We start from the raw sequence: 13074 nt of genomic DNA on the forward strand, positions 1-13074 counted from the left end.
CACACACACACGTGTTGCTTTCAATATTACATTCTTTCGCTCGGAATTGAAACAATTTTTCATTTAATTGTTACTTAACTTGTCCTATTGCAAGGAAACTATTAATTATGACGTTTCATAATATTACAATATGGAGGAATGTGAAAGCAATCGTTGTGAATTTATTCTAGTGAAAAGTGACGTAATGAAACTCGGAACGATACTTTATAAAATGATATTCCAATTTCTGTTGGTTCCAATTTACTGATAGCGTTGCTCCTTGCTCTTACATTTGCTCATAAAAAATCACATATTCATCTACATTTAAAGCAGTGTTTGCCAACTTTCCCTACTCGCGTACCACTTTTATGTCCATGCAGCATTCTCGTACCATCTACTAAACTACTGAAGGCTCATGAACAACTAATCTTAAATAGTGAAATAAGAAACCGCACGCATAAGTATTTTTTCGGCGGGAATTCGCACTACAAACTTGGCACAGCCTTTTTTAAAGCTGCATGTAAAATATATGTAACTTGCGAATTAAACAGGGCAACACGGGGTAATAAACAACCTAAACATGTTCCAGAAGTAGCACTGCTGTATATTTACAATGTTTTCCTCAGTCAAACAGCATATTTATTACGAAACAGTAGGGATCCACACCTGGATTCATTGCATCATAATAGCGATTGTTTGACCTGGCAAGTGATTACTACATGATAGCAATTCACACGTTGATTATTTGGATCATAATAGTGATTGGGTAATACTGCCGCTGGTGACCAGTGAAAATTTTGGTCTCAAAATGTTCCTTACGTCTCCCTGATACCCGCTGTATAATTTTTTTTGGAAAAAACTCGGGCGTTCGTGTCGAAAATTAACTTTGAAAAAACGAAATCGTGCTGCGTCACCGTATTTTCCACACAAGCCGTCATGGATTAAACAAAGGTTAGATTATTACGTCATAGAATGTGAATTACCACTTTTGATATCAACGTTACAGATTACGTAATTTGTTAGTTTTTTTGTGGATTTATGGGTTGGGGGTTAAAAGTAAAGGTTAGGGTTGTGTTAAGGGTTGGGGCTTGGGGTTTTCCCTAGCATAAAACAGTGCGAAAAACAAGATTATAACGTGCTGTAACGTTCGTAATATGTCACTACAGTGACGTAACATTCGCTGTTGTGACGTAATATATCGTTAACCATACGCAAGTCAGGCGAACTACGGTGACGCAGCATGTTTTTGCACATTTTCAAAGTTAGTATTCGACAAGAACGCCTGAGTTTTTTCTTTAAAAAATTATACAGCGGGTATCAGGGAGACGTAAGAAACATTTTGAAACCAAAATTTTCACTGGTCACCAGCGGCAGTATTACCTAGTGATTGTCCCCCTAGATTATTCAGCCTACAAGTGCTTGAAAAACAGGTTAGATATTTGCAAACACGTATGCGCATTAGTAAAGATAGACTTGCAAAAATACTTTGTACGCACATAAAGCAACACCTAGGTTTGAAAAAGTTGGAAACCACTGTAGTAGGGAATATAGCATGAAATGTCACGCTTAACGTAATTAATGTGAATTAAACTAATGCTTATAACAATCACTAAAAGATCAGTTGCGATCGTTTGGTGTGAACTTAATAAGGTGCTCGTGTACCACCTGGGAGACCTTTGCGTTCCACAGTTTGGGAACCACTGGTTTATAACTTAAAATAACATTTCCTCTAGCATATACACACGTTGGCCGACAGCGTCACGAACACACAAAGACGTCTGTTATAATCGTTGCGTAAAAGAATGTAAGAAAAAGTTCTACTGTGTTTGCTTTGATAGTTTACTTGTAAATTAAGTGGTGTAAGACGGTAACAATTAAGTTTCAAGAATCAGACGATCCGCGCGAAAAATGGTTAGTTCGCACAATTACCATCAACAAAAAAATCTCTGCGCAGTTTGCAAACTTTCCAATCTGGGGGGTATTACAATCGCGCCGCAACCTCCAAAATAATCTAACCCTGTTTAATTCATGCAGCTAGAGTGGAAAATACAGTGACGCAGCAGGACAACAGTCACAACACTAAAAGAAGGGAGGAGGAATGAAGAAACGGAGAAAAACCGAATACAAAAAAGTGGGAAAGAAGGGATGGAGAAAAAATAACTTTGCTAAAAGGAAGGAAGAAGGGAAACTGGAGGAAACCATTTTATACTCCAAATAAGTCATATAAGTGGAGAAACACGGCCCATTTTTAAATTCTTGATAGAAAACCAGTTTTTTGAACAAATATACAGCAAGTATCAGGGAGATGTAAGGAACATTTTGAGACCAAAATTTTCACTGGTCACCGGCGGCAGTAATATCGAGGCGACACTACTGCAATACTTTGTGTAGACACATGTTTGAAAAAACAATTTACTTACAGTTTAAGTTATTTGTAAGGTTTATTATATTACAGACTTAGACCGTAAATGCATATACAAATAACAATCAAAATGACTGCGATTTACCACCTGACAAGCTAACATCTTCCTTTAAAAACGACCAACAAACGACACGAGAGAAAAAAAAATTAAGTTAGCAATAACGGATGATATGAAGTTGCTAGATAATATAGATCATAGACATAATATACAGGGTAAATGATATTATTATCATAGTTTAATAAGATAATACAACACTTCATTATTTAACAATGCTAATATTTATGCTTTTTCTATTAACGTGACCACCAACTCCGTCCTCATTTCGCTTGGTCTACATTAAAAGATAGGCGCACAGTGGTTTTAGGAGGTTTTAGCTGTTTATTTTAAAAACTACACGAACCATTCAAGTTTATTAGGCCACTTTTTTATTTGGTAGGTTAACCGTTAACGCTTACAATTTAACGCTTGTTTAGAAAAACTCATTATTTAATAAATTTAATTAAAAACGTTCAAGCAAACGCTTTGTTAGAAATATATATATTTTGAAATAGTTATTTTTCCCAATGAACTTAAATTAAGCGAAACAGAAACAAAAACTACATAAAACGCGTGGGATTTAATTGACTACAATAGTGAACGGGACGGCCTCGCAAAGAAAGAGAGTGTATCAGCTCTCTGCTTTACCAACGTTGGAGATGCGCGTTCTATTCTTTTTTATTGAGCACGTCACTGAGGACATTAGTGGTCAATGGTCAATGGTCATATAGATCTTTTTTCGTCGAACCGTTGTTCTTGTTGAGCACGTAGTGGTCTTATATTTGGCGATTTTTCCGCACTTATCTCAATATTTTCTCATTTATCTAAAATATTCTTTATTCTTTTGATTAATATCAAATCATAATACATATTCTTGTCTCAGAGTTTGGGAGGACACTTGTTGCTAAGATAAGGAATCGTCACAACGATTCTCAAAACTGTTCGACGAAAAGGGATTTATATAAACACTACCGTGCTCTTTGTCCGGCGCCGTGGCGTAGTGGTTAGCGCGCCTGCCTGTAACCATTAGGTAATGAGTTCAAGGCTCGTCGGTGCTACCATTGTGGGCGTATGTGTCCTTCAGCAAGACACCTAACGACAATTGCTCCAACCCAGTGGTCACTAATGGGTTGTCCAAATTATCAACCATATATAAAAAAAAGAAAAAATCCCCCCCCCCAAATAATTACCCACAAAGTAACATACTTGGTAACTCGTAAGCTGGCACGAGGTGTTAAACCCGTGTGATAACGACTGTCGTTTTCGGCCACGCGAGGATAAAGCGACGACAAGGTTAACTAGTGTGGATTTACAACTTAACGCATGTTACAGGAAATCGTACAAAACGTATTTACATGACTGTATTCTTTAACAATCACCTAATCCTCATACAAGTCTACATGTATAAATTTTGTGGGTTGTGTAACACTCGGAAGGGGGGTGCGAAAAACTAGAAAATAAAGTGTTATTACATTGATGTTCAAAGGGACTTTTTTCGGATTTGATATAATAAATGCTTCTTCTTTGTGACATATATATTTTGTTTATGTAGTTATATTGTATTTAAGCATAAAATTTGTAAGGGTCTGGGACAATTTCTATAGAAAAGTTTATAAATTAATAATAATGAGATTAATAAATGACAATTGTGAACAAATTCTTTTAAAGTTCTTGTTCAAAACTAATCTGTCCAATAGCTACGGTTTATTCCGTAGATGGTACATATAGGAGCGCAAGAATAAACACCAGTTCGGTTTATATTCGCAATGTAGGGAATTAAAACTAGACGTTTTTCTTTCTTTACCAAATTAAAATGAACTCGATGTATACTAAATATTAATAAATGATTAACCTAAAAATGACTACGAATTTAATTACAACAAATGTAATGCTAAAAATACGTCGTGGTTATGTCATGTCTCATGAAACATTAAATAAAAACGAATATGTCAAAAGTTTACAAAATTTTATTGTTGATTTATGATGTTGTTTCCGTCAAACTATTGTTGGCAATATAATAAAGGACTTTGGTCTCGTTCTTCTGCGTCGGGCATTCCGTTTGCATCTTGTAATTTCATCTTGAAGTATACCCACACAACGAACTCAGACACTTTTGTGTAGACACCTGGCTGCGATTTATGCCCACATCCTTTCCCGTAGCTTGTAATTCCCCACAGAGTAATATTACCATCTCTACTGAGACACGTTAGTGGACCTCCACTATCACCTTGACACGTGTCAATACCTTCATCCTAATAAGGTAACCGCGAGATAATTAATGCATCTCTTATTATAGTAATGACGGTTGTGTACGAAATATACATAAATTCGTTATGGTTTATTATTCATATCTTGCTACGGTGTTCAAAGGTTTTATTAACTAATGTTACTTAAATGCAATCTCTTCAGTTGAAGTCGTTTTTTTATTATAAACAACTCACCCCAGCACATAGCATGCTATCATTAGAAAAACTTCTCGGATAGGATCGGGAACAATTTTTATCTGGCCAAGTGTGTACGGTTGCTGCTCTTAAACAAAAGGGGTATTCGTCTCGTACTGCAAAATACAATGATATTTTACTTGGTTATTTTTTTATACAACTAGCGCTATAGTAACATAGCAGTACTTTACATTGGGTAAAATTGGTAGCACCCCAGCCAGATATGCCACATGTATTTCCGTCTGTAAACTGGTCAGGAGATGTAGGAAGGCAAGCAGGTTGAACAAACCGTCTATAAAAAAATAAGCTAAAATTAGTTAAATTTCTTAAACTGTATTAGCTTAAAAACGACGTTTTAAATAAACATTTCAACTATTACGTTCTTGACAACGTGCACTGTAGTTTGGTTTGTTATAACACATACAAGTATATATTGGAGGGAAGGCGGAACTCGGGCAAAGACAGGTCATTAAAAACATCCTTTTACAGGTACCCATTTGATAATAGACAAAAACAATAAGTATAGTACAGAGGGGGGAGACGGGAGACAGATTGTTCAATATTCCGGAATTAAATATATACATGACGGTTTCTGGGTGATACCACTAACTATAGTGCTATCATTCTTTTTATTATTTGACAACAATTCAAAAAAGCATATTATAAAACAAACGAGTAGTTATTTAGCGATATGCGCAATAGGTGTAATTTTACAAATTCAATAACACGCAGATTTAGACTTTTAGTTTACTGGGATAGTCTATAACCATGTTAAATGTGACAACGAAACTAGCATAGGCGGTTGATTTCGGTATATGTTAGCCATAAAATAAAAAATAAAAAGGTCCATAATGATGAATATAGTCAATTATAAGTGTCGCATTTCGATTATTTAAGCGTTTATTTTTACAAAATGTATACTTACGTTAGCGACACCGGTTCGCTTAGTTTAATTAAAGCAATATCGTTTCTTGTTGCAGGGTACTGAGTAAAACCCTCGTGGATATAAATTTGGCTAATTGGTATATCATGTGACTCTTCAACCATAGAATCCTGACTATGAGGAAGGTTATCTCGGTTGAAATAATCTCCAACTCGAACAAAGTGTTTCTTCCTTTCTCTGAAAATGGTTTAATATATCTTTTTAAAGGCAATCAAGTCGGTTGCATTGATTTCATGCAAATCACTAAACGAAATTATGTTGTTATATCTAACAATATGAAACGAATAGATGCGACGTCAAACAATTACCGAAAAGTCGTATAAATAAATGTTCGCATACCTTTTTACTCTACCTGTAAAGCAGTGAGCAGCAGTAATCACCCACTGTCCTGCTATAAGTGTTCCACCACAAACGTGCGGGGAGCCATTTGAATAAGCTTTAACTTTGCGAATAGATATCTGCAACAACATACTGTGAAAGAGAAATGATTTTATTGACTACGTACTTGCCAAGGAAAGTTTCCCGGGCGCGCGGTTGTTCCACCAACAATCCGTTGTTGCTCACCACCACGGCAAAATTGCGGCACATTTCCTCCCCTTATGATCCTACCGCAGTTTGGTGTCTGAAGTTCGTTTACTACAAAACAAAAAGAAAAAAGCGGTTCCAATGAATACAGACGACTTTTAGGACAAAAGATAGGTGCACCTTTGCTAAAGTTCGCAATAGCTGTTGCAAACCTCTCGCGAAAAAAAGTGGAGATAACAATTTTGTTGCATTTCCACGACATGGTATAGGCGTTGAAATGTATTGATATAAACAAGCACAGGTCATAGTATACGCGTTGAACTGTATCGTCTTATAAACAGGCACAGGCAGAAGGCACTTATCACCCGGTACCTCGGGTACCGAAGGGTGATTTTCAGCACACTGTACGTGAGAGCCAATTTTATCCCCGTCGTGGTGCAATAACAGAAAAATGATAATTAAAAACTATTGATAAAGTTTACAATTTTGCTACAAATTGAGTATTGCTACACTGTTTTTTCCCACAAACCACTTCTCATAAATTATCTGCGCAAAAGTGCAAATGACTGACTTTCGAATATATTTTCCATATATAATAGCTTTTTATTATACCAGTATCTTACATTTGAATAACCCCTGAGGTATAAATTAATGAAATAAAAGCAAACCTTATCATTAAATGGGGGTCTGTTATTTCATTAAATGTGGGTCCATTAAATATCATTTAATGGGAGTACGAAAATAAAAAATGTCTCGTCTGACAAAGTGTCCCACCTTCTCCCTTCCTACTATAAAGTACCATGGGGGAAGATGACACGCCTTTCGCTCATAATATCCTAACATCCTGATCGTGTTTTAAACCATTAACAACAGTCCATGGCAGACGTGTGGACACGTTTTTATAATTATTTCAATGTTCTTTGGTTGCTACCAAATGAAATAAGAAAAAACATTAAAAAGTTGTTCCATTACCCTCCATCCTGCTCTATAATAGACAACAGCATTGGCTAATTTTCCCAAATATACTGTAGAAATATAAATGACCCTTACTTACTAATATCTGCGCCGGTAAGTACTCTCAGTTGTTTCGTAGTCACCGAACCGTGAATTCTTATTGATACTGCATTTTCAATGCTTGTAAGAGTGGAAATCCTATTCGGAAACAAACATTAACGAAAATTGTTTTTGCTTCTAGAAATCTCAACCACAAATTATTTCTTAATTTCAGGTTTGTTTATATATGCTAAATTTACTTACGGTAAAATAAACTTTAGTCTTCCTTCATAGTAAACGTTTAGATATCCTGTCGTTACATGAATAATAATCAGAAAATCCCGACCCGGGTGGATAAGATTATCTGGACAAAGTTTTGGCGGCGTACTTCTTTCCTTTCCCTTGATGCCATATCGAAACATCATCTGTGTAAACAAATAGTTTTAAAATGAGTATTATGTGAAGTGTGGTTATCACCAGTTTAAAAATATGCTCAAAACCTTTGTAGCAAAATGACAGGTAATTTTTTTAAAACGTTATTCTTAAAACTATTTAATTACTCTGTGTCGTGCCCCTTGTATTTGCAATCGCATCATGGTGTACTGTGTGCCTGGTCTGTTTGTATTCGCTGTTATCTGAAGTTGACCTGGTGCGCTTTTCCGGGAAATTTGTCCTTTCCATTCGATCAAGTCATTCAGTTTCAAACCTTCCAGTTTCAAAACTGAACTTTCACCTATACGTCAAACAAAACCCTATGTTACGAGGATAACGAATTGTAGGGACATTTCATGTTGTTGCAGTTTAAAGTAATATAAAAGTATGTTTACTCGATATTGCTGCTGTAATATAGATCGTTTAAAATATTAAACTGCTTATCCGACATACTCCCTTGGCATGTGAATGTATATAGGCTATATTAAAGTGGGCAAGTTGTTCCGCGGGTCAAGAAGACTTATATGTATCTCCATTAAAAAATATTCGAAAAACACTGCATTATTTAACATTATTCTCTCGGCTCTATAAAACACGCTAAAGTAGATTACTGTTCACATATATGGGTATAGAACTTTGTCAACATATTTTTGGCTGAAACGACTAATAAACTGCTTAGTTTGAATGTTTAGTGAGTTTACAACTATCAATCTAGTCTTCAATATAAATAGAACAGTCCGAAATATTTTGTTTTTGCCCCAAAAAGTTATGTTTAGTTAGTTCTTAGAGAAAACTATGTAGTGGTTAATGTAACTTAAATTAGGAATGCGATTAGTACAAGAATGTCGTTTAAAATTGTAAATAGAAAGTTCCAGTATAATATTTTTATAACATTTCGGACGCGTCTTCTTGTCCTTCTCTCTTATTAGGAGTTATTTAGTATAAATTTAAAAAAAAGTATTTTATGTGTAATTGTAGTACAATATACTGATTTAATAGCGAGATAAACTATGTTTGAAAATAGTTTGTTTTTTTTATTTAGCCCGCGCACAAGCAAAGGAAATATCTCCGACTGTATAGAATTCGGGTATGGTACAAACTGTTTAGTCTTTGAATTTATATTAAAAAGCGGAAAATATTAATTTATTACTGAAAAGGCTAAACGCATTTAATATAAGCAAGAATGTTCGAGCGACCATCTTTCTTGCTGTAACATATATAGTCATAACTTAAAATTGTTGTTAAATTTTTTAAGTTTTGGTAAATTAATAAACATAATTATGATTTAAAGTCATAGTAGCACCGAAAATTCACAATATTAAAATATACATAAAAAATTATAGAATGACAAAGGTTAAAATATTCTTACCTTGCGCACTCAATAGCACAAGAAATAGCAGGAATGACTCAAGCAGAATGAGAACAATTTTCTTGCTTTCCATCACGTTAACTACACAACCAAACTGCTCTTCACTAAACTGAGCGTCAAATCAGCCTTGTCCCAAGGAACCGGATCGTTGAAAGTTTACAGATATTGTAGCTGGTGACGTAAAGGAAATGCGTTGCATTGAACAATCTCCGGAAGCTGTTCTGAGAGAGGGGATCGAACGGTTTCTTTATGTTTCTTGTTTTTTTTTTTATTAAGGAACTGCGCACATTTTAGCTGTGATGTTCAAACTCTACAAACGACATTTATTTGAAATGACTATTTTTCTGATCGATATTTTCCTATTTGTACCTGCTGCTACACGCACTACAATAGTAGAAAAGGCACTATACATTACTTTCAATGCTTTTTGAAACCAGCTGGTTTAAGAATGTTTCTGTGGTTATTATAAAGTGCAGCACGTTTCTAGGCTAGTCGCAACTCAATTAAAGCTCGTACATTCTCTGCATTGTTTTATTGAAGGTAATTCGCGTCATCAGAACTCGGTCAAACAAATAAGACTTTAGTGTACCTTGCCCATTCAATATAAATAAATGTATTGACATTGAGCCCTACAAACGAATATTTCATGTATATAAAAGCAAAATAATTTTAATGATTTCTCAGAGAAAACAGATGTTAAATCTGTTTGCTGCTATAATTGTCGAAATATTGTTCGGCCCAAATGGTGGCCATAAATATGCCACCATCACTTCTCCTGCCATAGTCACCCACTTCAATCACTGTGAAACAGCCTTCTGTATCTGCAATTGCATGTAGAACAATAGAATGATAACCTTTGTACTTGTGTGAACCACTACTTACAGGACACCTAATTCTAATGTGTTTTCCATCTATGGCTCCAACGCAGTTGGGCAGGTTCCAGAGCTCATAATACCGCTTCGCACTTTGTAACCAAACTTCTTCCGTTACATTTGGCATATACTTCTCTTGCAAACCACCCCAGATTGCTGTGCAAACTTCAGGAATTACAAATAGTTTACAAATAGTTGAGTGGCCTACATGGAAACCACAGTGAAGGCTTTTATAGTTTTCTCCAGTTGCCAGGTATCTGCAACACAAAGAAATTGTTTTGTATAAATGGGCGATTATCAGAGTATTGTGACATGTGTAAGCTTACCGCAAAGCCACCAGTGTTCTTTCCTCTGGAGAAATAGCAACACGATAGTGTGTATCCTCTTTTTGTATGTATGGCTTAATAATTTTAACCAAATCAAAGAAGAGTTTGCTTAACATTCTCGCGAAATTTCGAAATTTGTCGGGGTGCTCAAGGAGTCACTTAAATAGTGTATGAAAAGCTCCTTCTTCTGGCCTGGGCTGGACAGATTAGCTGTACCCAGAACCGTCTTTCACTTTCAAGGTTATTTCTTTGTTTCCAGAGATAGTATACTGCGATCACTTCTTTTGTCTCAGCCGTAATCATCGCCATATTCACGTTCAGCTATTTTGCTAACGATCGCTTAGGTTACTAGAAGCCAATAAAGCAAAATTGTGGTGTGAATTGGCAAAAGTGCTTTAAAGCGGATTGGACTAAAAGCGCGCTATAAAGCGTGACTAATAAAGCAAACTGTTTTATCGGTGGGAATTCGCCTTACGGCTACCGCCTTTTCGCTTTTTGAGCACGTTAGTGGTCATATAGATCTCTTTCGTCGAACAGTTGTTTTTTGAACACGTTAGTGGTCATATAGATCCTTTTTCGTCGAACAGTTGTTCTTGGCTTTGTTGTTGTTGTTGCTGATAGGGTGATTATTTTCCGCACTTATCCTAATTCTCAATTCTAGCATTTCTCTTTAATCTCTTGATTGAAATCAAATCGTAATATATATTTATATTTTTTAGACTAAATTTTCAGATTTAAAACCGCACGATGAGCGATTAATTAACGATTACTTTCCTCATGCACTTTACATAACGGAAACACTGTCTGGAGTTTGGCGGGAAACGACGGCACGTGTATCCACACAACGATTCACGACTGAATCAAACTATTAGCATTTGTGGGGACGCATTAAATGCACTACTCTTATACCGTATTATCATTAATCGTAATTGAAACATTATTTTTAATTCAACATCATATGATTAATATTAACTTCTAACATTACCTAATTACTGCGTGATTACGGTTCGTCAAAATTCATGAAAACAAACGTTTTTAAGCGACGACAACGTTATCTAGTTTAAGTTTACAATAAATACATGGTACAGGAGTTGTACAAAGCGTATTTACACATATTCTTTACCAATCACTCAATCCTCATACGTCATAAGTTTCATTAGTTATAATACATGTAGGTAAATACATGCTGCCTACTGCTCCACAGTCACCAATGGCGACTAGAACCCGTTTTGTTGGTTACTTCAGATTTGTTTTTGATCGAGCCCAGTCGACCGTTGTAGTAAAAGGATTAACTAATATAGCAGGGTGGGGGTAGATAAGATACCTTTTCATTTTGTTTTCTCTTTTCATTTGGTAGTAAACAAAGAACATTTAATGAATTATAAAACCGTATCTTCACGGTTTTATACTTCGACTTCCACAGACCATTGTTAATTGTTTAAAACACGACCAGGCTATTTGGATATTATGTGTTAAAGGTGTCCCATCTTCCCCGACTCTACTATCTTATGCTAATTAGTTTAAAACGTGTTCATTCATTAGATCTGTGATCTCTTGTTGTTTTGTTCGTGACTTTTTTCCGAACTTATCTCAATTCTTAATTCTAACACTTTTCTTAATTCTCTTGATTGAAATCAAATCATAATATATTATAATTTTTAGACTGAACTTTCAGATTTAAAACCGCACGATGAGCGATTAATTAACGATTACTTTCCTCATGCACTTTACATAGCGGAAACACTGTCTGGGAGTTTGGGAGGGAACAACTGGTGAGATAAGAAATCCACACAACGATTCACGACTGAATCAAACTATTAGCATTTAAGTGGGGACGCATTAAATGCACTACTCTTATACCGTATTATCATCGATCGTAATTGAAACATTATTCTTAATTCAACATCACATAATTAATATTAACTTCTAACACTACCTAATTACTGCGTGATTACGGTTTGTCAAAATTCATGAAAACAAACGTTTTTAAGCAACGACAACGTTAACTAGTGTAAGTTTACAATAAACACATCACACATGGTACAGAATTTGTACAAAGCGTATTTCTTTACCAATCACTCAATCCTCATACGTCATAAGTTTCATCAGTTATAAATACATTCTGCCTACTGCTCCACAGTCACCAATGGCGACTAGAACCCGTTTTGTTGGTTACTTTAGATTTATTTTTGATCGAGCCCAGTCGACCGTTGTAGTAAAAGGATTAATTAATATAGCAGGGTGGGGGTAGATGGGACACATTTCATTTTGTTTTCTCTTTTCATTTAGTAGTAAACAAAGAACATTTAATGAATTATAAAACCGTATCTTCACGACTTCCACAGACCGTTGTTAATTGTTTAAAACACGATCAGGCTATTTGGTGGATATTATGTGATAAAGGTGTCCCATCTTCCCCGACTCTACTATATTATGCCAATTAGTTTAAAACGTGCTCATTCATTAGATCTGTGATCTCCTGTTATTCATTTATATGAATGTTTTTGGGGGATACCTCGAATTAGAACTATCATTCATTTATTATTTGACAAAAATTCAAAAAATATAATAAAACACAGGAGGAGTTATTTCGCGATACGCAGCACAACAGGTATTTTTTTTCAAATTCGAAATCACACAGGGTAACACGAGTCAGTTTAAAATCATTGTTAATTTTAATTAATACGTGTATTTAATATTAGGTATACACGTAAATAACCATTGCGTATACGCAA

General features: G+C 35.3%; 1 protein-coding gene and 1 long non-coding RNA gene across 2 annotated transcripts; one reads left to right on the plus strand and one right to left on the minus strand.

Moving 5' to 3' along the window:
- The first annotated feature begins 1934 nt into the window (after positions 1-1934).
- Positions 1935-3934, plus strand: LOC149741788 (uncharacterized). The gene is made up of 2 exons (XR_016386489.1): positions 1935-2614; positions 3322-3934. It is a non-coding gene; the product is annotated as an uncharacterized LOC149741788 (long non-coding RNA).
- Positions 3935-4127: 193 nt separating this feature from the next.
- On the minus strand, positions 4128-9491 carry LOC149741789 (tryptase gamma-like). The gene is made up of 10 exons (XM_089892290.1): positions 9142-9491; positions 7901-8073; positions 7605-7765; positions 7402-7499; positions 6328-6458; positions 6162-6280; positions 5805-5999; positions 5071-5171; positions 4880-4995; positions 4128-4690 (listed from the first exon to the last, which is right to left on the minus strand). Exons 1-10 carry the CDS (start codon positions 9212-9214, stop codon positions 4439-4441), a joined length of 1419 nt encoding a protein of 472 aa, XP_089748416.1. The 5' UTR covers positions 9215-9491; the 3' UTR covers positions 4128-4438.
- Between the last annotated feature and the right edge of the window lie 3583 nt (positions 9492-13074).

The sequence above is a fragment of the Ciona robusta genome, chromosome 1 (genome assembly GCF_009617815.1).
Source record: "Ciona robusta chromosome 1, ASM961781v2".
Classification (NCBI taxonomy): domain Eukaryota; kingdom Metazoa; phylum Chordata; class Ascidiacea; order Phlebobranchia; family Cionidae; genus Ciona; species Ciona robusta.

Coding starts and splice junctions, on each gene's coding strand:
- LOC149741789 (XM_089892290.1), bottom strand. CDS start 9,214: ATGGAAAGCAAGAAAATTGTTCTCATTCTGCTTGAGTCATTCCTGCTA. Junction 7,500..7,604: donor AGACTAAAGTTTATTTTACC/GTAAGTAAATTT, acceptor GTTTCCGAATAG/GATTTCCACTCTTACAAGCA. Junction 6,459..7,401: donor ACTTACCGGCGCAGATATTA/GTAAGTAAGGGT, acceptor TTTGTTTTGTAG/TAAACGAACTTCAGACACCA.